The sequence below is a fragment of the Aotus nancymaae genome, unplaced genomic scaffold (assembly GCF_030222135.1).
Source record: "Aotus nancymaae isolate 86718 unplaced genomic scaffold, 86718_ANA_hifiasm-v0.15.2.pri h1tg000051l, whole genome shotgun sequence".
Taxonomy (NCBI): Eukaryota; Metazoa; Chordata; class Mammalia; order Primates; family Aotidae; genus Aotus; species Aotus nancymaae.
Window position 1 is genome coordinate 16,872,889 of NW_026988465.1, and position 26,493 is coordinate 16,899,381.

General features: G+C 42.3%; 1 protein-coding gene and 1 pseudogene across 3 annotated transcripts in view; one reads left to right on the forward strand and one right to left on the reverse strand.

The window, feature by feature from the left end:
• Positions 1-26,493, reverse strand: part of MBOAT1 (membrane bound O-acyltransferase domain containing 1) — a 112,524-nt gene that overhangs the window by 25,761 nt on the left and 60,270 nt on the right. For all 3 annotated transcript variants that reach the window (XM_064363028.1, XM_064363029.1, XM_064363030.1), the window contains exons 2-7: positions 25,817-25,962; positions 24,388-24,465; positions 17,749-17,844; positions 4,845-4,900; positions 2,744-2,798; positions 617-800 (exon numbers count right to left, since the gene is read on the reverse strand). In XM_064363028.1, coding sequence (XP_064219098.1) covers positions 617-800; positions 2,744-2,798; positions 4,845-4,900; positions 17,749-17,844; positions 24,388-24,465; positions 25,817-25,962 — 615 coding nt within the window. The remainder of the gene's footprint in view (positions 1-616; positions 801-2,743; positions 2,799-4,844; positions 4,901-17,748; positions 17,845-24,387; positions 24,466-25,816; positions 25,963-26,493) is intronic.
• LOC135269309 (U4 spliceosomal RNA) lies at positions 21,480-21,556 on the forward strand (annotated as a pseudogene).

Sequence of the window (26,493 nt, forward strand, 5' to 3'; positions counted from 1 at the left end):
GCGGAGGTTGCAGTGAGCCGAGATCACGCCACTGCACTCTAGCCTGGGCGACAGAGTGAGACTCCATCTCAACAAATAAAAATTAAAATTAAATTAAAAAATAAGATAAAATTTAAAATATTATTTCAAAAAGTCATCTTAAATTCTCTCAAGGTCAGTAGAAGCAAGCTTTGGGCGTGCCAATGTAAAACTGGTTTCCCTTGCAGTAAGTGGGCTCTACAAGAAAAGCACATTCATTCTAGCTCTGTGGTCCCCTCGCCTTTTATGACATACCATCTTTTGTCTATACTTGAATTTCAACTCATAAAAGCAAAACATCCATAGTATTCAAAAGTGTTAACTCCACAGCGCTCGGCACATTGTATGCACTAAATATTGACTGATGAACTGATTGCTTTCATTTTCCTAGCCAATGGGCTTCTCAGTAAAATAAACACCCATTGCTCCAACACAGAACTGCAGCAAATGAGGAACTATACCTGTATTTTAAATAAATGAGAACAAAAAGTTATTGGCCAAGCTTTCTGGTAAACTGTTTGGCTTTTTAATTAGAACCATTATTCGACAGAGTCAATCCTAGCAGCAAAACCGTATTCTCTAGACACTAAAAACTCACTGTGGGAGAAGGTTCTGGCAAGCTGTGGAAACCTTTTTGCTTCCAGTTCACTTCCAGCAACTTCACGTGTATATGCTTCCCCTCGATGAAGGCTACGTAGTCCTTGAAATTGTTACAAGGACCAGCTATGACACTCATGAAATTGAGAAGGTAACTCAAGTATTCCAAAAAAGAGGGTTTCACTCTGTGAAAATACATAAATTGAAAAGGCTTCAGTCTTTGCTTTTTCTTCAGAATCTGTAAATAACCAAACACAAATGTTATCTCTGTAGATTGTGATACATGACATACCTTTTCTTGTTTCATTTCTATAAAGTCAGCCTAGGAGAAATCTTGGAAAGGAAAGGTTGAGGAAGCACGTGGCTCACTGCAGGGGCAGAGCTCCATGCCGCCCTCTGCTGGCCACACCCGGCTGTAGCCACTCAGTGCAAGTGCAACTCAGGCTGGGAAATGTCCTTTTCTCATCAACCTTCCCTGTCTTCAGGACAAAAGGAAGGCGATAAACACAAAGCAGGGTGGAACCTGATCTAATGTTAGCTGATCAAGATGCTTCCAAATGGAAAAAGTCCCTCCCGATTGCCAACATAAATACAAAACAAATGACGGGTGGAACCAGTTTCCGCTGGAAGAGGCCACACAGAAGAACCTCAGTAGCAGCCTGTTGTCTGCTTTGGCAACCAGACCTGAGTTCCTGAGCAACAATCCAGGGTAGTGGCAGAAAAAGAGTCTGTAGAGAACAGTTCTGTGTAGTGCTTTTATGGCGTTGCGGAAGACCTGTTCTAGCAAAACAGAATCAAGGCTCCCTGAAATGCCACTGCTAACCAGTCACTGGAATTATCCCCTAGAGCTGGGTTAGGGTTAGGGTTAGGGTAAGGCTCAGACTGGTATTGGTCTGTGTCCTGTTAGGAACTGGGCCACAGAGCAGGAGGTAAGCAGCCAGCGTGTGAGCAAATGAAGCTTCATCTGTATTTACAGCCACTCCCCATCACTCACATTACCACCTGAGCTCCACCTCCTGGCAGGTCAGCAGTGGCCCTGGATTCCCAGAGGAGCGCAAACCCTACTGTGAACTGCACACGAGAGGAATCTAGGTTGTGTGCTCCTCATGAGAATCCTGAAGATCTGTCACTGTCTCCCATCACCCCCAGATGGGACCATCTAGTTACAGGAAAACAAGCTCAGAGCTCCCACCCATTCTGCATTATAGTGAGTTGTATAATTATTTTATTACATATTACAATGTAATAATAGTATAAAGTGCACAATAAATGTAAGGCACTCCTGAAACCATCCCCCCCACCACCCACAATCCTGAAGCAGTGGAAAATTTGTCTTCCACTAAACTGGTCCCAAACAGGTTGGGGACTGCTGCCCTATCTCATTTGCACCTCCGTTGTGCTTCGCATTAGAATCTTTCAATAGTGCTCCACTGCTTTCAAGTCCTAATTCCTTAATGCAGGACTGAAGAACTCAATCTCCTCTACCACCTGGGACCATCCTCACTTATGCCAGTTGTCCCTGATTCCACCACCGCCCACCACGGCTGCACCGATGTGCTACTCCACATGCCATCTTTACTCTCAGATCAAAGTTATTCCCCTCCCACTTCCTCTCCTCCACTCCCGCTTCCTGCTGAACATCAACACTGGCGAAGCCACCTGCAGCCCTCGTCCTGTATTTAACTCAGCTATACTCACTCTCCTGCCCTACTTCCTATCTTTTTTCACAATGGCATTTAATCACACTGACGTTGACCATTCAGTATTCTTTAGGGCCCCCAAGACACATGCCAAATAAAAATACTTCTGGAGTAAACATAACAACCCCAGGGAAGGAGAACCTTGCAGTTCTATTTACTCTGTGACCTAATGATTCAACTTCTGAGAATTTCTCCTACATTCCTACCCTAACATATTTAAAAATGACCTAGTACAAGGTTATTCATCACTTAATTATTTGTAAAAGCCAAAGACTGGTAAACAATGCAAATGTTCATCAATAGCAGATTCATAAAATACATATTATATCCATATAACAGAGTTAATGTGCAGATATTGTTTAAATGAGGAAAATTTCTAGATGCTGACATGCAAAGGGCTTATTAATACACTGTCAAACTTCACTTACTTGATAGCAAGTTGATGTTGTTCAGCAGAAAGGTCTTCAGCTCTTCGACCTAATCCTATGAAAAAGAAAATAATTTAGAAATAAAGTGTTTGAAGTGAATTAGATAACAAATTCTAAAAGGGTCTCATCAAAGTCATTTGAACCAGGTAATCTTTGTTTGCTTCATAAATCATAAAGAGTTCCTCTTTCTCATTTTTCAAAAATGCCCTGGACCAAAAGAGCTACCCATAAGTACATGTGTGAGAAGCAAAGTCTCTGCAGGTTCACGTGGAGAGGGAAGGATTCAAAGGTTCCTCCTACTTAATCTGCACAATAAGACATGGACCCCAGGGAATCCTCCCCATCTGCTACAGCTAGGAGTTCCTTGCCACTTTGTATATCTCTTCCCTGATACATCAGAGAGATCGTCTTGCCTTTCACAGGCTACCGCAGCTTAAATACTTCCCTGGCTGTACTTGGTGCAGACACCTGGTACAAGCTGAGAGCCTGGTTGTGGGACATAGTGGAAAAAGAAACAGGAGACGTTCTTTAAAAAAAAATGGGGGAAATGTAAATGTAATCTAGAGTGTGGGAAAATCACAAAGGAATTATCAGAGTTTTCTTCTTTTTATCATTCATCTGTAGCAGAAAAACTCCCAACCAAATCACATCTGTGCTTTCTGTGAAATTTACACATTAACTAAGATTCAAAGAAACTGAAGTAATATCTTAAAAGCAATATGTCAACTCTAAAAGTGTATATTCAGCTGAGGCTGAGTACAGTCACCAACCATGAAGGCAATTCAAAACCATGCCTAAGAGGAGGCAGAGTATTTCTGGAATTTACTTGTTCCTCCCACACACCAGAAAAAAAAGAAAAAGGCAAGTAAACATTTTGCTGCATTTAAGGCATGTTCCAGAAAATATGGTAAACTGAGAATGCTTTAAAAAGTAAATTTAGGCAACAAGGCTGCTCACAAAGAAAAAAGAAGCCGAGTTTTTAAAAACTTATTTTTATAAGATCTCATCAAATAGTAATCTCTGGTAATCCTAGAAATTAAACTGATTTTAGCGATTGGCTTTGGTTTGTAATGTCTATAACCACTACCAAGGGGACTTTCCAGTTATCAACAGAGTGACCAACTCACCCTGGTTTACTCAGGACTCTGATTCTGGCACTGAAAGTCACATCTCGTGAAACCTCTCAGTACTGGGCAAACCAGGACAGTTGGTACCCTAGAAAGACTCCATCCTTGGTATAAAACTACCCGGTTCTCTATAGAATGACTAAATCACCAAGTATGAACCAGGGATACACTGGATCAAATGAAATTAAATCAGTTCACAAGCTTTAAGGGAAAACAAGAAAACTAGCTATCAGAGATAAATTTCAACCTGTCAACACATAAAGAAATGTCAATAGTCAAAAAGTGCGTGTTGGAGCAGTAAAAATCCTCAGAATATACTTTTACTAATTGACCTGGCATCTCTAAAGCCCATATTGAAATCTTCCACCCCACTGAAATAATCTTCCTCCCTTCCTTGGAATCCAGTTTGAACAATGTAAATCACACTTTCTGGCCATTTTTAGTTAGTGCCTGAGTGAAGAAAATGTTCAGTTTTATACAAACAGAAGATTCTTCCCTTTCCCAGCTTTTTACAGGGAATTATCATTAGATAGTTTTACAAGCCAAAATAAAAAAAACAACTTAGCATTTAAAAATGATTAACCAGCCAATACTATTTAATCTTTCATTACCTTGTGAGCTTCTCAGAGATCAAACCAAGACAAACAGGATGATGTTTCTTTTTAAAAGAATTTAAAACAGAGGGCATAGAGTGTCACAAATTAATTTAAATTTAAAACATTGCAAAGAAAAACAAAAAACAGAGTTCTCAGTACAAATATGTCAGCAAATTTAAACTGCTGATTCCACAGGAAAATTGTGAATAATGGCTGGAAAAAGTGAAAGGCTATGATTGACGAGGCTTGGAAATTTTGAACAAGATAAAGCAAGATCCCAGCATCTGTCTAAACTTTGGACTGTGCACACGGTATAAACAGAAGAGCTTTGCATGTCAGGCTCATTCTGAGAACCAAAAGGAGGGCTGCTATTCTCACCATCATGAACTTGGAATGCCAAGGTTGTGATCTTCTGGGTGACAATCATCAGAGGCCTGAAAGGAAGACAGAAAATAATCAAGATTGGCAAGAAGGCTGTTGATGTGGTCTGGCTGTGCCCCCACCCAAATCTCATCGTGAATTGTAGTTCCCATAATCCCTACATGTCGTGGGAAGGACCCAGTGGGAGGTCACTGAATCACAGAGGCAGCTACCTCCATGCTGTTCTTGTGATAGTGAGTGAGTTCTCACAAGATCTGATGGTTTTATAAGGGGCTCCCCGCTCCCCCTTCACTCCACACTTCTCCTTCCTGCTGCCATGTGAAGAAAGCATGTTTGCTTCCCCTTCCACCACAACTGTAATTTTCCTGAGTCCTCCCCAGACATGAGGCGCTGTGAGTCAATTAAACCTCTTTCCTTTATAAATTACCCAGTCTTGGTATATCTTTACAAGCAGTGTGAGAACAGACTAATACAGTCATTGGAAAGAAACTTCTATTCTGTTTCTCTGGATGGTGGTTTTTCATCTCAAAGTTCATTAAATAAAATACAAAACTAATGAATTCTAAAGAAACCACTTTACTTCCCTTTGAAATCACTTTACACAGGTAGATATAACAACACTGAATAACAAGCTCCCATTAGACACTCTAATGCTGTCACTTGGTGTGGCCTCTGGACCAGCACCACCAGCATGTGCAGCAGCTGGTTAGAAATGCAAACTCCATTCCAGAACTAGAAAATGAGAATCTGTATTTTTTTCACTCTGTTGCCCAGGTTGAAGTGCAGTGGCACAAACATGGCCCACTGAAGCCTCAACCTCCTGGGCTCAAGCGGTCCTCTGACCTCAGCCTCTCAAGTAGTTGGGACTACAGGTGTGTAGCACCACTCCGGGCTCATTTTTGTACTTTTTGTAGAGACTGGGTCTTACTGTGTTGCCCAGGCTGGTCTCGAACACAAGCTCAAGTGATCCTCTCACACGAGCCTGCCAAAGAGCTGGGATTACAGGCATGAGCAACCACGCCCACCTGAGAACCTGCATTTTAACAAGATTGTCAGGAAATTCATTCTTTAAAATGTGAGAAGAGCTGGTTTGGGAGACACCTAATCCAGTGCCCTGATTCCAGCTGGATAGACAGATAATATGGGCCCCTTCATCTAAAAATGCTCTACTATGCTTTGTCCTATAAATGGCAATTCCTCCATGTAGATGAAGTAGAAGATACATTTGAAAAATGCAGCTGCCTGTAAATAAACCATTTATTAACCAATAATAATGTGAACTTTAATTTGGAAAAAGCCATCAAATAAAAATTTGCCTGAAAAGTGGCACCTGTGTCAACAAGGCTGCCAAGATATTTAATGAGGGGAAGAAGAGTCTTTTTAACAAATGGTATCGGGACAATGAGATGTACACATGAAAGAACACAACCTAAATCTAAGAGCTAAAACAAGAGAACCCTTAGAAGAAAACATAGGTATAAATCTTTGTGACCTCAGGTTAGGCACTGGCTTCCAAATGCACAAGCAATAAAAGAAAAAATAAATTAAATGAATATCATTAGAATTTAAAGGATGCACACCACCCAAGAAAGTGACAAAGATGTTTCACAGAATGCAAAAGAATATTTGAAAACCATGTATCTGATAAGGGACTTTACTAGACTATATACAAATTCTTACAACTCAGTAACACAAACCATTTTTAGGTCACATCTGATGTCAACAACACGCATCCGCTTCTCTGTGAATCTACTTTCTTGTCTCATTCCTCTCATCCTAATTCCCACTTTCCAGCTCTTGAAAATAATGAGGATACATTTTAAACTATAAATATATGCAAATAAGATAAACTATTTTAAAGAAAGTGCCAACAAACACCCACTATTTACCAAATTTAGATCTTAATCTTACCACTATTACCCACATTTATCTCTTATTTGCAATATCTTTATATCGTAGAGCCCAATGGCCAGTGTCCATTGTTTGAAACAAGATTGCCAATGCTGTACATGATACTGAGAGAGGGGAAGAGAGCCTGGCTGTGGAAGAACAGAAGGAAGGGCATCTGCTCTCCCAGATCTGGTGAAGCAAGTCTAGGAAGACGTACTCACAGATGACACCCATTTACACCATGCTCTTTTATATGGAAAACAAAATTGCTCTCGCAGAAGCATGAGGTTTTGGTCCTAGTAATCAGGGCAACATTAAAGGTTCTTCTAAGACCAGATTGTGGCTCACCCTCCTGACAAAAAGACCTCTGACCCATAACACCTAACAGACGACCATGGCTAGTTTTCTTGCAAGAGATTCACTCTAAGCATCACATTCAAGGTAGTCTGCAAACACAGCTTTCAAAGCACAAGAATTTTCTTTCCAGAGCCCTCACACTGAGACCATGCCTCCATCAGGCTGCTCCCAGCCAAGGAGTGAGTACAGCAGGGAGACTTAGGCAGGCCTCTCCCTACAAACTGTGATCCTCATCTGTCCGAGAATTTTAGCTCACTCAAGGACTCTCTACTGAATCTGCCAAAAGTCTCTTAAAACAGCACTTCAATCTAAGACCTCTCTTCCTTCCTTCCCTTTTTCCTTCTTAGGTGTCACACCTGCATTTCAATCTGTTTAGCTACTTCCCTCTCCAATTTCCCCAACATGCATTTCACCAAACAAATCTCTTACATGCCTGTTTCCATCTCAGCATCTGCTTTTCAGAGAACCCAGACTAATGCAATAGCTAGAGCAAAGTCAATAAGTACTAATTATTCCATATAAACTCTGTACCATTGGGTCTATGTAAAAGCCATAATGTCATCCCTCAGAAAAGATGTACTCTTTTAGAAAAAAAAAACTAGAAGCTATGGGTCAAATTGTTGTCACACATCATCTAGACCATACTTTCAACAATATATTGCTTCTGTTTTAAATATCTAAAGAAGTTAATATCAATATTTAAATTTAACCATTTAAATAAAAAGAAATAACTCACATATGATGAGTTTACAAAACATGATGAACTAGTAACTTCTAAAATGGTGATCTAAAGGCAACTCAAAGGCAAAGGAGTTCAGAATCTTCCTACATACTTACTTTTGTACAGTGCAAGGAATAGCACCACACTGCCTTTCTCAAAGCAAGTTCTGTCTGAACACTTTTTAATTTGAGAATTTATCTGAACGTATGGACAGATCGGATATGAAAATCTACTTTGCACAAGTCACTAAGACTCAAGAATCAAATCCTTAGAGTTGCTGACTTAAGATTAAACTTAAGTATCATCCATGTCATACTTTAATCAAATCATAAAACAATCCAGAACGCATTTATTGGTTTACATCGGAATTCATGTTCTTTTTTTTCTGCAAAAAATACAAAACTCAGTACACAGGAGAGCATACTGTAAGCACAGGAAGGACAAAAAAGGGAGGAGATCTATACACAGCTCCTTGACGCAGCTCAACAATTTCCTTAGGATTATGAGGCCGCTGAACTTGAGCTTCACTCAGATTTTTGCCTCTCCAACCTTGGATTTAAACACACTTGTCAATTGTAGGATCCAAGGAAACCATCTGACTAACCTGGAGTTAGACAGAATCCTGCATGTATGAAGTAAGGCTATTTTCCTTTTGTCCTATAATTCTTTTTCATGACTAAAAACAGCCAAAGACCTGAGGTTGGGAGTTCAAGACCAACCTCACCAACATGGAGAAACCCCATCTCTACTAAAAATACAAAGTTAGCCAGGCATGGTGGCACATGCCTAAAATCCCAGCTTCTCAGGAGGCTGAGGCAGGAGAATTGCTTCAACCTGGGAGGTGGAGGTTGCGGGGAACTGAGATCACACCATTGCACTCCAGCCTGGGCAACAAGAGCGAAACTCTGTCTCAAAAGAAAAAAGCCAAAGCAAATTTTATGTTTCTTATTGAAACTAAGATCACTAGTTGAGACTAGACAATGAAATAGAATAGGAAAAATTAAGTAAGAGAAAAGTAGCTGAAGCCATGCTTGAAGTAAAAAGAAAGATAGAACAATGCCAGCACTCCCATCACTGCCTTCTGACACAGACTCTAGCACCAGATGTGGTACCCGTTCATTCATTCCCAACATCAACTCCTAACCAAAAATAACCTGTCTTTAAAACATTAAACAAAATCTAAGATTTGAGCAATATTTCAGTAAAACCTGCCTATTTTACCTTAATCTTTGGACCTAAAGTGGTAACATTCTGATGTCCCAGTAAAGCCAGGATGGGACGATGAAATAACACAGCCATGGGTTATTGGTGTTGGAAGAGGCAACCGATCACACATCTCGCTGGCCAGCATGAAGGTGAACTGACGTTCGGGCCTCTTATTCTCCCAACGGGTAATTTTAGAATGAGAAGGCTCTACTTCATATCTTTATTACTTCCTTTGCTTATAATAAAAATCTACTTGTGGTACTTGGATAGTAGAAAAGCAGGAAGTCAGGAAAGCAAGAAGTTTGGCAGGGTAAGAGAATACAGGTTCAACAAACTTCCAACTCAACAGCAACCTAGACCAATATTGCTATATTGCACAACTTCGGTGGATGCCAAGATACAACGTAACTTGTACAACCTACAGCTCAGACTCGGGAGCAACAGACAGAGAAAGCTCAAGCAGTATTTCCTCACCCCCTGTTGCTTCTGCCTCTCCTGCACCCTCTCCACACTCCCTGAATTACTGCAGAGGAGGAGGATGATATTACAACTTCAGTGGAATGCTCCCAATTCCTATCAGTTATGCCAGCATGAAGGGAGAAAATAAGTGACTCCAGAAGTCGCAGCAAGAGAAGCACATAGTCCTACCAGGCTTCCTAGGAATGCAACTAAAGGCAGAGATCATGAGCCTCCTGACTCATTTCCGAGTTCATTGATATCGATTCAGAACCATCGAGGGGTCAATGAGAGTAAAAAGGCTTTTACTCTTTTCATTTCTTCAAAAATTTAACTCTATATTTTGGCACTCAACAACAGAATCACCAATTCTCTATCTGAACAAGAACCCATCGAATATACTTGGTATAACTTATGTCTGCAGAATTAAATTCCAAGTGACTGTGCTAGTTATTGAAAAGCTGACAGCAGCATGAAAGAGAAACATGAAATAAATCTTGAAATTTCTTTGCAAATATCTTCTTTTTTCCCTATGATGGATCCCAATTATTTGAACACACTGGGATGGTCAGATGGAGTGACCAGGATGTCATAAATCAACAGAGGAAAACACTGTCCACGGAACAACAGGACAAACGATCACCATCACTAGCAAGAGGTACAGGCAAGGAGTATTTCCACTACACCCCACTAAGGCAACAGGGAACACAAATGCCAATTCTTCCAATTCTCTTAGCTTCAGTGCGCCACCATCTTTTAACATACATGCAAACATTTTTAAATAAAATTCCCGGATATTCCCTATTACGGTAATGTAAAAAAGTAGAATGAATATTAAAATCACCAATACTGTTTTTGCATTTTCAGTATTTCCTTTCACTCTTGTTCTATACATATCCACATTAAGAAGAAAAATGCAATATTGGGACATGTCTTTGTCTTGTAGTTTTTATAGTCCTTGAAAACACCATTTTCAATGGAGACATATTAGCACCATAATTTAATCATTCCTCTTTTAGACCATTTAGGATGCGTCTGCTTTATCATTATCGACAACAGCTGAACATCTTTAGGAATAAATTTGATTTCCTCATGGTAATTTAACTCCTCGGAATTTATCCTATCATGGGATATGAACTTAAAAACAAAAAAACTCCTGCTTGAAATTGATGGTGAAACTGCCTTCCAGAAGAGTTATGCCAATTTATACTCCCACTAGCAGTACTAAGAGTTCTCATTTCACAGTGTTTGCAACAACACATGGGCAAATCAACCCGCCATCGTGATGGGAGAACAATTATCTGCCTGAATCTGGCCAACTACCGCAAAAGGAAATCAGAATTCTTGCTGGGGTCCTCCAAAGAAAACTCGATTTGCACCCTTCTGTGAGCAAAAAGGAAGAATCAGTTTGCTATCACAAACCTAAAAGGAACCAAGTACCAGCTGTATTACAAGCAATCATTGAGCTTCCCCCAGGAGAATAGGAAATAGTCTAGCGCTTTTAACAGCCCACATTCACAGAGAAAACATAAAGGACATTCGCCACCGCATGTATTAGCAGCACCGATAAAAGTGTATCTTGTTTCCCTCACCATTAATTGCAGTCCGGTCCATGAAAACTTGACTACTCTTAGAATGATAAATGCAATTTCAAGTCCCAGAAAAATCTAAAGTACAAATTTATGTGTTCTCCAAAATTAAACACACACACTAACAAAAGTTAGCGTTTGACAAAGACACTAACCTCATCCGATCCTATTCAATTCTTATCTGTGCTCTTATTCTGGAGGTATGACAAAGTATGCTAAACATTTAGGTTTGCACGCATGCTCAAAAGAGAATGGCTATACATCAGGGCTGCTTTAAAACGCCAGGTTCAACTTTAAAATACTATTTTATCTCTTGACAAAATCCTAAACAAGATATTTCAACTGCAATATAGGGCTGAATCAATTCCATTCTGAAGAACTTGTGGTTTGCTTGCATGCCTGTAATGAGAATAAACACTGGTTGGTAAAGAACCTCTCTAATTGACAATTTGCAATTTAAAACATTTTGTCAATTCCAGGTTGGTACTTACTCTTCCCTGGATGTTAACTGACATTACCCAGGAAGAGGGATTTATGATAGTGAGGCAGTGTGCTCTTATGGTAGTAGGGGAAAATAATGCTTCTTAATAAAAAGAAGAAAAGACAACATACCCTTTGAGAACTAGATAGTAGGGCTACTCAGTAGTTAGAGAACTGCACCACATGCAATTTTCAGGCAGCAGATTTTTTTTCTGTATTCTTTCCCTAACAGCAGTGTCCTTTCTAGTTCAAACATTCTGTAGTTTTGTGAGTAACATCACAGATTTCTTAATGTGAGGAGATCCCAAAAAAATGCCAGAGAATAAACATCACTTGAGGACATTTATCAAGACTATGCGGCGGAAAGTGAGGTTGACAGGAACTGATTTCCACGCTCCCCTGCTGTCAAACCCCCACATCCACGACGTTCAGAAGCACGTGACTGTTTTCCACAAATGCCCTTTGTTTTTTTCCCTTTGGTAACTTTTCAGAATTCTGGTAACACTGAAAATCATGTAGAAATGATTCAAGAGTTTATGGTTTCAATAAAACAAATGGAGATGTGACAAGAACAGCCAGAGGTGCAGACAGGAGAGGGCTCCTTATCCCGGAGGATCAGGATCGGGGACAGTCGTTAATTCATCAAAAGGTGGGAATCATAAAACAGTGCTCATGAGCTTCCTGGGGCTGCTGTGAGAAATCACAAGCTGGGTGGCTTACAACAACAGAAAGGTTTTCTCTCACAGTTCTTGAGGTTAAAAGCCCAAAATCAAGATGTCCGCAGGACTGGTTCCTTCTGGAGACACCGAGAGAGAATCTGTTCCATGCTCGTTCCTCACTTCCGGTGACAGCAACCCTGGAGCTTCTGGGCTTCTGGCTGCGTCACTCCAATGTCCGCCTCCGTCTTCTCTCTATCCATGTCTGTGAGTCTATCCCTCATGGCTTTCTTACCGGGACACAGTCATCCGGATCTATGGCCCACTCGAATCCAGTGTGACCTCATCTGTTTTTTTTTGTTGTTGTTGTTGTTTTTATTTTTTTAAAGATGGGGTTTCACCATCATGGCCAGGCTGGTCTTGAACTCCTGACCTCAGGTGATCCACCCACCTCGGCCTTCCAAAGTGCTAGGATTACAGGCGTGAGCCACTGCGCCCAGCCTGTTGTTTATTTTTTTGATACAAGGTCTCATCCGTTGCCCAGGCTGGAGTGCAGTGGCATGGACTCAGCTCACTGCAACCTCCACCTCCTGGGGTCAAGGGATTCTCCTGCCTCCGCCTCCCACGTAGCTGTGGGACTACAGGTGTGTGCCACCATGCCCCGCTAATTTAGGTATTTTTTGTAGAGACGGGGTTTCACCATGCTGGCCAGGCTGGTCTCAATCTCCTGGCCTCAAGTGATCCACCCGCCTCGGCCTCCCAAAGTGCTGAGATTACAAGTGTGCGCCACGACGCCACACCCAATGTGACCTCATCTTATCTTAACTAATTGCATCTGCAAAGACTATTTCCAAATAAGGACACCTTCTTTTGGAGGACACTATTCAACCTAGTACGCAACGATACACTCACATTTAAAAATTTTTTTTTTGAGACAGGGTCTTGCTCTGTTGCCCAGGTAGAGTACGATGGCATTATCACAGCTCACTGCAGCTCTGACCTCCTGGGCTCAAGCGATCCTTCCACCTCAGCATCCTGAATAGCTGGGATGACAGGCATACACCACCAGGCCCAGCTGAGTTTTTAATTATTTTTGAAGAGATGGGGTCTCACTATGTTGCCCAGGCTGGTCTCAAACTCTTGGACTCAAGTGATCCTCCCACCTCAGCCTCCCAAAATGCGAGGATTATAGCACGAGCTACCATGCCCAGTCTTAACTTTCTATACAAACTTAAAATATGTAACTACACATTCATTCTGCCGTCTTCGCTCACTTTGGTTTCCTATCGCTGTGCCTAGGAAACACGGGGTTCCCCAATCACTGCCTGCTGAATAATGAACTAATGAGCCTTTGACACAGGACCAAAGCCTTTCCTAGGAGTACAGATCTGCTGAAGGACGGCATCTCTCTCACATAAACCCCAGCCACTATCTCCAGGGTCATTCCCTCTAGCACAGACTCAGAAGGTAAAAGATAGTAAAGATGCCTGCAAAGCCATCTGAGTGAAGATGCCTTAATGTTTATACTTCCTTCCCCCAAACCCCAATTCTTTCAGCATTCTCACCCACATTTAACTCAATGGCAATTATTTGTAATAGACTAAATTTGTCTTGGTGGCTTTCCAAGGGACCCAAACTAGATTTAGCAAAATTATCATCTCTCCTTTCACATTCACATATAATCCGCTGACACAGAAGTGGTGATGGTTAATTTTGCATGTCAACCTGACTAGGTTCAGGATTGCTCAGACAGCTGGTAGAACAGCATTTCTCGGTGTGTCTGTGAGCGTTTCCAAAAGAGATCAGCATTTGAATCCGTGGACTGAGTAAGGAAGATCCACCCTCGCCTGTGTGGAAGACATCATCCAATCCTTAGAGAGCCAGAACAGAAAGGTGAAGGAAGGACTCATTCTCTTTCTCCTTGAGCTGAGACATCTTCTCCTGCCCTTAGATATCAGAGCTCCTGGTTCTCAGGCCTTTGGACTCTGGAACTTACATCCTTAGTTCTCAGGCCGTCAGCCTCAGACTGAATCACACCACCAGCTTTTCTGGATCTCTAGCTCACAGGTGGCACATGGTGGGACTTCTTGGCCTCCATAATCACATGAGCCAATTCCCATAATAAATCCCCTCACAGAAATATCCCATTGGTTGTTTCTCTCAAGAATCCTGATACTGACACGTAAATACAACTGGAATAAACAAACTTGGGAATAAACACATATAACACCAGCTAAGCATATGACACAACGGATGAGGAAGGAATCTGTGGCCGCCAGCTACAAACACTCTCTGCACCTGGGACAAGGTATGACTGACCGGCAACGGTAGCACCAGCCCTTGAGAGCCAGGCAAGAGATCTCCTGCTACATGAGGTTGGAGTGCATGGCTCTGGGGTGCAGGCGGTGGGGAGAGGGAGGAAAACCAGGAAAGCTTTTTAAGGCAAGTGATCTTTGAGCTGAGTTTTAGAAAATGAAGTAAGAGATTTCCAGTTGAAAAAGACAGGAGATGGCTTTCTGATAAAGGGAATGGGCAAGGCACAAGCACGGAGGTGGGAACTCACCCACCATGTGTGCAGACCACAGACTTTTCTGCACTGGCCAATAAGAGGAGATGGCATGAGATGAAGGCCTGGGGTCCAGAGCGTCGTCAGCTTTGTATTTTAGAACCTCATTCTCATCTTCTCTAATTTTTTGTTTGTTTGTTTGCTTGACATAGGGTTTTGCTCTGTCACCCAGGCCAGAGTACAGTGGCACAATCATAGCTCACTGTAGCCTCAATCTCTTGGGCTCAAGAGATTCTCCCACCTCTACTTCCTGAATAGTTAGGACTACAGGCACACACCACCACACCCAGTTCATTTTTTAAATACATTTTTAGCAGAGATGGGGTCTCATCATGTTGCCCAGGCTGGTCTCAAACTCCTGAGCTCAAAGCAGTCTCCTCCTCCTCTTGCTAACTCAGCATCTCAAAGTGCTGAGATTACAGGTGTGAGTCACTGTGCCTGGCCTACAGCCTCATTCTGATGAGTGTAGAGAGCACAGACTGCAGATAGGGCAGGGCAGGAGGAAGGACAGCCAGTCAGGAAGGCATTACAGGCTTAGGGGGTCCAGGGTGGCGGCAGTGGGCACGAAAGGTAGTGTGCAGATTCTAGCGACAGCCAGGCTGTCGTACTGAGAGGACCTGGTGACACAGGATGCAGGTGGTAAAGGAGAGAAAGGCTCTCTGGTACCTCCACAGGCACCTGTCTTGCATTTCTGTGCTCTTCCAAAGCCTTCCCCTCTGCCTGGAATATCCTTCCTCCTGCCTAGAATGCACAGTGTCTTTCAAACCTGGCATTGTACCTAACATATTAGGCACTCAAACATTGTTGCAGAAATGAATGAATAGATGCTTCCTGCCTTAAAAAGAGAAGATATACGTGAACAATAGTAATAATGTCATTTTGGCCAGTCAACAACTTTTGTTCAATATCTCAACCAATATGGCTGAAGGGACCGTTTAATAATAAGTATGAGTTTCCTGGAAACATTGAAAGAAAGAATAGTCAACAGTAGAGTCTTTAATGCATTCATTTCCTGACCACCTATTAAGTGTCAAGAACTCTTCTGGGGTGAAACCAAAAAAGTGGTTTTTGTTGATTGAACGATATGGAGAGTTGCGATCCCCATTTAGAGATTCCTTTTAATGCTACACCTGCCTGGTTATTTTGTTATCATTGCTGTTCCCATGTTTTTCATATTTTACTAGCAATGCATGTTGGGTTTTTGGGGGGAGTTTTTCTGAGAAAGGGTCTTCCTCTGTTGCCCAGGCTGGAGTGCTGTGGCAGAATCTCGGCTCATTGCAACCTCCACCTCCCAGGTTAAACTGATTCGCATGCTTCCGCCTCCTGAGCAGCTGAGATTACAGGTGCCTGCCATGACACTCGGCTAATTTTTGTGTTTTTAGTAGAGACGGGGTTTCACCATGTTGGTCAGGTAGGTCTCGAACACCTGACTTCAAGTGATCCGCCCACCTCAGCTTCCCAAAGTGTTGGAATTACAGAAGCCATCACGCCTGGCTTGCATATTGTTAAAAAATAAAGTTTGTGAATTTGTAGAAACTGTGCTCCACAATGTAGAGGAGAGGGCACACCACTGGAAGAAAAACAGGTAAAATCCCAGAGGCCTGAGAGTAAGAAGAACTTATGCATCAAACACCAGTCTGAGAGCAAACCACGGTCATGAGGATTTAAATGCAACAATCCCTGTGTCCCAAAACAACACTCTTTGCCTTCTTGAGCCCTTTCAATGGGGGACAGTTGAGCCGCACAACTTGCAAAGTTCACAGAAATGAGCCACGAGCAGTCACTCCGTCGTTTCACTGGCTGGTCACCAACAACTCACTGAAGGAGGTACAGTCCCACCTGAGTGGGGAGCTCAGGTTCTCCCTGACCTCAGGCTGCCTGCAGAGAACACAACGAAACTCCTGGGAAGTGATGTGGGTAACAGATCACGCATCACCAGGAACAGCTCTGCTGTAGCGTTCATTCCTCAAGATTCACAAAAAGTTGTTCCTGAACTAACCTCAACAGGGCATAGAATTTTCAGTGTTCCATCCACAGTCTTTACCATGTAACCAATGGAAAGGGGTGGCTCGCCAGATTAAGGCCATGGTGATAGACAAAATGTTTACAAATTATCCTTCTAGTTGCTGGAGGTCAAGTAGGCCTGGGGGCCAAGGCCCCGGCAGCCAGGAACACTCAAAGGGGTCATGGTAGCAGGTGTTTATCAGCTAGTATGAAAGAATGTCTATATTAATAACTAGTGACAGATGAAAACACTAATACAGGAATAGAAAACCAAATACTGCATGTTCTCACTTCTAAGTGGGAGCTAAATGACGACAGCACATGGACACATGGAAAGGACAATAGACACTGGGGCCTTTCAGAAGGTGGAGGACTGGAGGAGGGAGAGGATCGGGAAGAACAGGCAGTGGGTACTAGGCTTAGTACCTGGGTGACGATACAATCTGTACGACAAACCCTCATGACACAGGTTAACCTATGTAACAAACCTGCATGTGTACCCCTGAATTTTAAAAAAAAGACTTTAAAAAAAGAGAGAGATGAAAACCAACCCTCAGTTAAGAACCTCAGAATAGGGGTTGGCAAACTTTTTCTGTAAAGAGCCAAATAGTAAATATTCTAGGCTTTGCAGGCCATGTGGTTTTTTCCAACTATTCAACTCTGCCACTGTGGTGTAGAAGTGGTCATAGATAACACATATATAAGTGCCTGGTTGTGTCCAATATAACTGCACAAAGACAGGCAGCAGGACAGATACGGCCGGCAGGCTGTAGTCTATGATCCCTGTCTTACAGCATAGCAGAGCTAACAGTCCTACCATCAATCAAGTCTCCAGCCTCAATCTCATTAGCAGTGTCTTAACAACTGATTTAACCAAGCACCAATGATTCTTCTGTGCATGCTTGATGTTTACAGACCCCAAGAGACCAAGTCAAAGTCAGCAGTCAAACCCTTCTCCCTAAAGTAAGATACTCACCCAGAAAAATCCGTAGTGAGAATTCCATAGTGGAAGATATATATTCGGCTGATGTGACATATTGTAAGATATCCCATTGCTACAAAAAAGGAATATCTGGAAGAAGAAACATAGATGATCAGATTATCATGCATAACAATAATAAATCCAATGAATTTTCCCCTCCTCCTCTCTTTCACCCTCCACATGCAATCGGTCACAATGTCCTAACTGGTCCAGCGACATCCCAGTCCACCTTTCCACCCTCTAATCTAGCTGAGCCCTTCATCTCTTCTCACTTGGACCAACACAGTAGCTCCCAGCCTTAGCTGCATAATGGAGCGGAGCTTCGCAAACCACAGATCCCTGGGATGGGCTCCCAGCTATTCCTGTTTCATTGGTACCAGCCACACGTGGCAGGCGTAATGGCAGCGTGTGGTCATGGCTGGGAATCACTACCTGTAAGGTCTCACACTCAAGTCTCCTCTCCACAGCCCTCATGTTTACATGATGATTTGTGTAGAATACAAGTCATTGCCATATTATTCTCTTGGCTTCCATTCTCCTGTTTTCTTCCCACTTCTCTGGTTAATTCCTCCAAGGCTCCTTGCTCAGTTTCCCTTCCTCCACCTACCCCTCCAGTGTTAAAATTTTCAAGCTCAGCTTGGGACCCTGCCCATCCATGCCACAGGCTTCAATCACCACTTACTCATGAGCACCCCCTGGCTTCCTTCAGAGATGCGTTCCTGACTGCCTTGTAGTGTATGCTAGCCATACACACACAAGCCACACAAATACACATGTCCACATATATGTACTTGTCAATTACAAACATTTATCAATGTGTGATTATAAATACAGGTGATAAGCTGTGCAATGAATGTTTATGTCTCCCCAAAATTCCTGTGTTTAAATCCTAACCCCCAACAGTACAAGGTGGGACCCTTGGGAGATGACTAGGTTATGAGGGTGGAGCCTTCATAAATGCGATTAGCTCCCCTACAAGAGCCCCCAGAGAGTGCTCACTCTTTGTGCTATGTGAGGATACAAGAGGACAGCAGCAGCCTGCAACCCAGAAGAGAGTCCTCACCAGAACACGCTGGAACCCTGATCTCAGATTTCCAACCTCCAGAACTGAGAAATATTAATACATTTCTGTTGTTTATAAGCCACTCATTCTATAGAACTTTGTTATAGCAGTCCCGGCTAAGACAAACTTACTAACAATCATCTCCCTGACCAAACTGTAAGCTCCATGAAGGCAAAGATGGTCAACTGCGCTTTGTTCCCCACATCCACCTACTGTGTGTCAAATGAATAAACAACTCTGTGACTGCTACTCTTCTTAAAAGTCTCCAGTGGATCCCACCATCTAGTGAAATTGCAACCCCTGAACAGGGCATGCAAGGTGCTTCACATGCTATGCTCTTCCTCATCTTCCTGGACTCATCTGCAGCCATGCTCCATGCCTACCTTACTCTCAAATCACACTGCACTGCTCATGTTCCACAATTAAACCCTGTATTTTCAGGCAAGACGTCTTACTGTGTGCTCCTTCTGCGTGCAATTCCCTTCTCCATCCAATAGTCTACCTGGAACCTGCCTAAATTTTGGATAAGGCTCAGCTCCAAAGTCACCTCTTCAGTGTTACATAGCTTGGTCTTACTCCACGCATCCCACCACACCTCCTGCTTCTCCCCCAGCACAATTCATTGCTCCACTGTCTGTACATCTCTAGCACGACATGCTAACATACATAATTATAATATTAGAATTATTTACATATGTGTCTGTTTCCCCAACTCACTGTGACCCTGAACATCCCCATCCTTGACCTGACACATAGGAGGGGTTCAGTTACTGTTAGCTGAAATGAACTGAAATGAATACATTACACATTTTAAATGGTTCGGGAACCCATCGGACACAGACATAAATTAGGAAGGTATAACTTTTAAATAGGTGTCATAAAACTGGGAAGATGTATATTCTGATATTAAATTATATTGAAAGCACATATTCACATTAAAATAACTCACGAAGACTCAATCAGCCTAAGGAACAGTAAAGCAGGGATAATAAAAATTCATTTGGTAGTAAGGGACCGCCAGACTTTAAGGAGTGTGAAAGGGTTCTGGCAACGCTAAAGCACCATATAACTTTTAAGAGCTCTTCACCATTATCTGCAAACAAAGTGGTGACTATGCAGAAAAGATTTTTTTCTCTACCATGGGTTCATCCTAAACCACTTCCAAACCAGGAAGATGGTCAACAAGGCAAATGACTAAGAGAAAATAAACAACTCCCTTAGGAGCGGAAGCGGACGTGGAATAAAGTGAGGCCTCGTCACCTCCAGCAACTGTTCCCTTTCTCCAGCCAGATCATGACGCTCAAGGCAGAAACACAAAGCAGACTCAACAGACAGATTCTTCCACGACCAATTCCGATGCGGCCATGCCTGCTGCCTCCCCTTTGTCCTCAACAGGAGCTACACCCGTACCTTCCCCTGGCCCACAGGGGAAACAAAGCAAATGCAACTCAGCTGTTGTAGTAAGACCCTGCCCGCCAAGGATGGTGCCAAGTGCCGAGTCCCAGTACAACAGGGCAATGCATTCGTGCCCTGGCCAAACCTGAAACGTCTAAGGAATCAAGAAGTGGTAGTGAGAACGTGTATTCTGGAGACAGACTGAGAGGGTTTGGCTGTGTCCCCATCCGATCTCATTTTAAATTGTAGCTCCCAAATTCCCAGGTGTTGTGGGAGGTTCCCAGTGGGAGGTGACTGAATCATGGGGTCCTTCCCATGCTGTCCTCGTGATAGTGAATAAGCCCCATGAGATCTGATGGTATTATAAAGGGGATTTCCCCCACACAAGTTCTCTCTTGCCTGCTGCCATGTAAGACGTATCTTTCATCTTCCACCATGATTGTGAGGCCTCCCCAGCCACATAAAACTGTGAGGCCACTAAACTTCTTTTTCTTTATAAATTACCCACTCTCAGGTATGTGTCTATCAGCAGTGTGAAAACAGACTAATGCACAGACCAGTATGAGCTCAAATCCCAGCACTGGCAGAAGCAATCCGTGGTGGGAGAAGTTGACAAAGCAGTTATTCTAGGAAGGAGAGGTGTGGTAGAGATTGGCACCTAAGACACGGGTTACATGGGTGTGTTCACTTTGTGGAAGTTCATCTAACTATTTACTTATTTACCTCTCTCAGCTTTTATTGTCTCATCTCAGAAAAAAAAAACAAAACTATATTCTACAGTGTTGTCCTAGAGTTAATATATTTGAAATAATAAAATATTAAATAACAAATTAAATGATATATTACATAATAGTTTACATGTGGAAAATGAAATAAAGTATATTAAAAAGAGATTGGCTTAAGTCTTGGCACGGCACATGGATTCCAGCGTTGATAACGGCATCACCAAGTTCTCATGCTAGGTGCTCTGCCCTAGGAGACACAAGCCATGTTCTGCTCCAGTTGGTTCATGTAGCACAAACTGATACCGGTGACCTCTACCCAACACAGTGGCTTGGGAAGGAAACACAGGTGGTATCCCCAAAACTCTCTAGACAAATGCTGTGTAACAGTCCAGAAATGGGTTAGTTTCAGCCAGGCGCAGTGGCTCATGCTTGTAATCACAGCACTTTGGGAAGCCGAGGCAGCCAAACCACCTGAGGTCAGGAGTTCGAGACCAGCCTGGCCAACACGGTGAAACCCTGTCTCTACTAAAATTATAGAAATTAGCTTTGCGCAGTGGCAGTATCGTAGCCAATGAGGTTTATCCGAGGCGCGATTATTGCTAATTGAAGAAATTAGCTGGGCGTGGTGCTGGGTGCCTGTAATCCCAGCTACTTGGGAGGCTGAGGCAGGAGAATCACTTTAACTGGGGAGGAAGAGGTTGCAGTGAGCCAAGACGATGCCACTGCACTTCACTCTGGGCAACAGAGTAAGACTTCGAAGGAAGGAAGGAAGGAAAGAAGGAGGGAGGGAGGGAGGGAGGCAAGGGGTTAGTTTCATACAGCAGCAAATACTAATCTTCCCCTCCTCCTCTCAGCCATGTAACGGAACTCCTATCACTGACTCAGTGAAGTAAAGAGGGGAGCAATTGACACAGAATCATGACATCATGGTACTGAACAGAACTTGTGTTCAAACTGTTGCAAACCCAGTCTTTTGCAGGTGGGAAATCTGACACACGGAGAAGCTGCACGACCTGTCCAAACTCACACTGCTAGGGGGACCTCGATTTCCTGATTCCAGTCCAGAGCTCTTTCCACAAACAGGAAACAATGCTGAGATTTTTTAAAAATTTACATTGAGTTCATCCAAGGGGAATTGTGAAACAATCTCGACTTGTACAATATTGGTAACCAGAAGGGCAAACCAAGAGAAGCATCTTTTGCTGGCATCTCTCTGTCTTGGTCTAATGGCAGAGCCCCTGCTACCACAATAATACTGTGGTGGTGTAGTCATACCCTGTCTGTAAACCATGTGCCTCTGCCAAGGCCAGAGTATTCCATTCCTGAACACTGGAACGGAACACCGTGAACCTGAACGCAGTGAACCTAGGTCCGATACGAAACAAGCGTGTGTATAAAGTTCCTGACACTCTGAAAAATGGACCACACCCCATCAGCATCACACAACTGTGGAAAGAACAGACAAATTACAATCTGTAAGGAGGTCGAAAATGTGCTATACAATGGCACCAAAATTATTATTCATCATTTACTACTTAATTGCTTCCAAAATCAAGTCCTGGAAAAGTCAAGCATTTTCATCCACTAGTTAAAAAATAAAAGCTTTTATAATCATTTTGTCATCATATGAAACATTTCCAAAACCCGTTCTTTCCAAATTAGAAAAATAAATTTCCTGTTTCCTTTCTGAAAGAGAAGTGACACCATCCCCTTCAAGCAGGACGACGAGAAGAGAGACGGTTAGAATTCAGATTTTCAGAGCTCCTTTGGATACTATGTTGAATGACTACAAAATGTAAAAGCATGAAAAAATATTCTCCCTGGGAAACCAAAAATTTATTGTAAGTAACTACAAATTAAAATTCAACAACAAGTTAAATTTCAACATTTATAAGACGGAAAACTATTGTACGAACAGTGATTAATCAAAAAGCTTTCTGAAGTTGAAATAACACGCCTGCTTTTCAGAGAGTCCGTCAGCAACCATAAAAGGACAAATATCTTGGGGCCAGGCGCAGTGGCTCATGCCTGTAATCCCAGCACTTTGGGAGTCCGAGACAGGCGGATCATGAGGTCAGGAGGTCAAGACCATCCTGGCTGACACTGTGAAACCCCATCTCTATTAAAACTGTAAACAATTAGCCGGGCATAGTGGGACACGCCTGTAGTCCCAGCTACTCAGGAGGCTGAGGCAGGAGAATCCCTTGAACCCAGGAGGCGGAGGTTGTAGTGAGCCAAGATTGTGCCATCGCACACTCCAGCCTGGGTGACAGAGCAAGACTGACTCAGAAAAAAAAAAAAGGCGGGGTGGGGGGTAAATATCTCTTTAAAGTAATTCAGTCTCCTTCATTCTTTCTTTTCTTTCTCTTTCTTCCAAAAAAAAAAAAAAAAAAACTCACCATACATTCCCAATAAACTTCGTTCACAAAGTATAAATTGAGATAGAAATGTATGTGTAATCACAGAACGTATTTCTTTAGCATACAAACTCTTACTATCTGAATATTTCTATCCATTGTAACAACACTACACAAAACTATAGCAACAACAACAACAACAAAAAGTAATTCAGTCATTCATTCCATAAATATTTATTGAGCTCTGACTTGTGCCAGGTATTGTTTCTGGCTTGGAAGATACAACATTGAACAAGAGAGAGAAAAATCTTTGTTTTCATAGAACTTACACTGCAGTGTTCCCGAAAGGCAGAGCAAATCCCGAGTTTCCAGAAAGACCATGTGAAACAGAGACCACGCAAAACAGACACCCAGGCATCTCAGCTTATTATCCAAGCATGCTGCCTCCAAGGTAGACTTAACTACTTCCGTACTTTGAAATCAAAACATCATAGTAAAAATATTTCTTAACAGTTTTATTGTACATATAGAAAGTATACAGTTTAATAAGATTTGAGATGTATAGATACCCAGCAAACTATCACCAGCTTCAAGAGAGTGGAGCTATCCATTACCCCCGAGAAGTTTCCTCATGCCTCTATGTGAATCCTTCCACAGCTCCCTGCCCCATCCCACTTAACTTGTGAGCTTTGGTCACTATAGATTAGTTTGCATTTTCTAAAGTAGAATTTGTGCGGCTTCCTTCACCAAGCATGTTTGTTTTGAGACTCATCCACGTCACTGTGTATCCCGATCTTGCACTGTTTTTATTGTGTTCAGCATCTGAGTTGCTTCCAGTTTTGGGCTGTCACAAATAGAGCAGCCAAGCTCTGACATAGTCTCTTTCACCTGAGGCCCAATTTGCATCGATCTTTTTCATAAAGCCTTCTCTGAAGGTGCCAGCCTTTGGGGCTCTCCATCCCTCCTGATATTCTAAATAAACTAAGATATACCACTTGCAGAAAATGGGGAAGGTACATCTTTATACTGGAAATATATTTCAAAGATCACAAAAAAAATCTCATCTTGCATTGTTCATCCCCCCGTATCTTACCTGTGAATATTGGATACACTTGCAGTGACCATGATGGCATAGCACAGTAACACGAGCACAAAAAGATGCACAGAGTACCTTTAAGACATAACAGGTTGGGGAGAAGGAAGGAATATATTTTATATCAAGATACCCATTGGTTGCCCAAACTATGACTCTATCACTACCCCCACCAAAAACACAAATGATCAATGATCAGTGACTCATGTTTATGTAAGAGAAAATAAACCAAATATTTCCTGCTATGTAATTAAGATGCTGTAGCTTACAATGACACAAGGAAGTCATAACACAGTTTGCTAACCGCAGGGCTAAAGTCAGGAATCCATAAGTGGAATGCTTACGCTTTTTTCACATATGCAACTGATAGTCCAGAGAGATGAGTTCTTTCTTTAAGACTTTATTTTTTAAACCAGGCTTCCCCAGATACCAAGACTTCTACCTGGTGGATGATTTAAAATACTTGTCCTTTCTTAGATATTTGTTGAAGGATTAGGAGTAGTATTCTAGTATAGTACCCTGAACAAATTCACAGAATTCTTGAAGGTGTACTTCTAAAAATGCTGGTCTCTAAAACTTCTTCCCGAACACCTGTTAGGGTATTTGCCCAGCTTACTAGTAGAGGAAAGTATAATTTACCAGCTTTCTCTGTTAACGAATGATTCACATTCCTTAAAATCAGCACTAAACCCATTGTTCTACTCTGGTGAAAATGCAGGACTCACACCAACGTCTCTAGCAGTGATGCGAGAAATACACCAACATCTAGGATAGTTAGGAAAGGTTTCTTTTGGGAAAATTTAACCATACAGCATCCCATTTACATGACTGAGAGGGATCTATAGAAGCATAGTTTTAAGAAAAAGGCTGGTCATGGTGGCTTATGCCTACAATCCCAGCACTTTGGGAGGCCGAGGCGGGCAGATCACAAGGTCAAGAGTTCGAGAACAGCCTGACCAACATGGTGAAATCCCATTGCTACTAAAAAAGACAAAAATTAGCCAGGCTTAGTGGTGTGTGCCTGTAGTCCCAGCTACTCAGGAGGCTGAGACAGGAGAATCGCTTAAACCTGGGAGGCAGAGGTTGCAGTGAACAGAGATGGCACCACTGCGCTCCAGCCTAGGCGACAGAGTAAGACTCCATCTCAAAAAAAAAAAGAAAAAGAAAAAGAGAAAATGAACTCTACTGACTTCCAATGCCAATGGATGGTCAGTTTATTGGCTCTTACAGTAAGTGGAGATTCCAGGTGCTTACAGTAAATGAAGACTCCTGCAATGTCTTCATTATCTTACTATAAGGTATTTACAATATAACATTTTACAATACATATTTTATAATACCATCTATTTCTTGCTTTAGTGCAATTCCAACAACATTGCCACAAAACATCCAAATGACCAATATTAGACTGCATGAGGCTCGTACTCACCAGCCGAAACAGAAGATGACAAAATAGATGCCAAAAATGGTGGCCACCGCGTGCCGGACATCAGAGCTGGTTTTACCAGGACGTAAGTAGATGCGAAACCAGAAAGCGGCAAACAAAGCAACGAGCTGGCATGCCACAAAATTCACCTATCGGGGGGCGGGGAGAGAAAACAAAAATCTTTATTGTTTCACCTATGTGTGAATTTGCTCATTTTTTTTTTTTTACAGATTTCCACATCAAGATGCTTCTCACACTTGGATTTGTTCTTTCTCCCCAGTAGATTGTTTGGAGGAGGAAACGAATATAACAGAACAAGATAACTATACCCTTGTGTGGTATAAAAAGGGACAAACCCAACAGTTTCTTCTCTAACCTTTAAGACTGGCCAAGGTTGTCTTCCCACCCACAAGCAGGGGGCTTTTCATGGAAACAGCCTAAGCTAACTGTGAGCTCTGTTTACTGGGTCTCTTTCCTCACCCCCAGCAGGACCCTAAGACAAAGAAGGTGTTCTTTTAGAGATGCAAAGTTTAACAGAAGAGCTCCCTTATTTGGTACCTAGGAAATCAAACTGTTCTCCAAAGTGATCACGTTGCTTTCTGACTCTAAGAATGACTCGCATTCCCTAAGACAGGTACTAAACCCATCGTTCTGCTCTAGCAAAATCCAGGACTTCCATC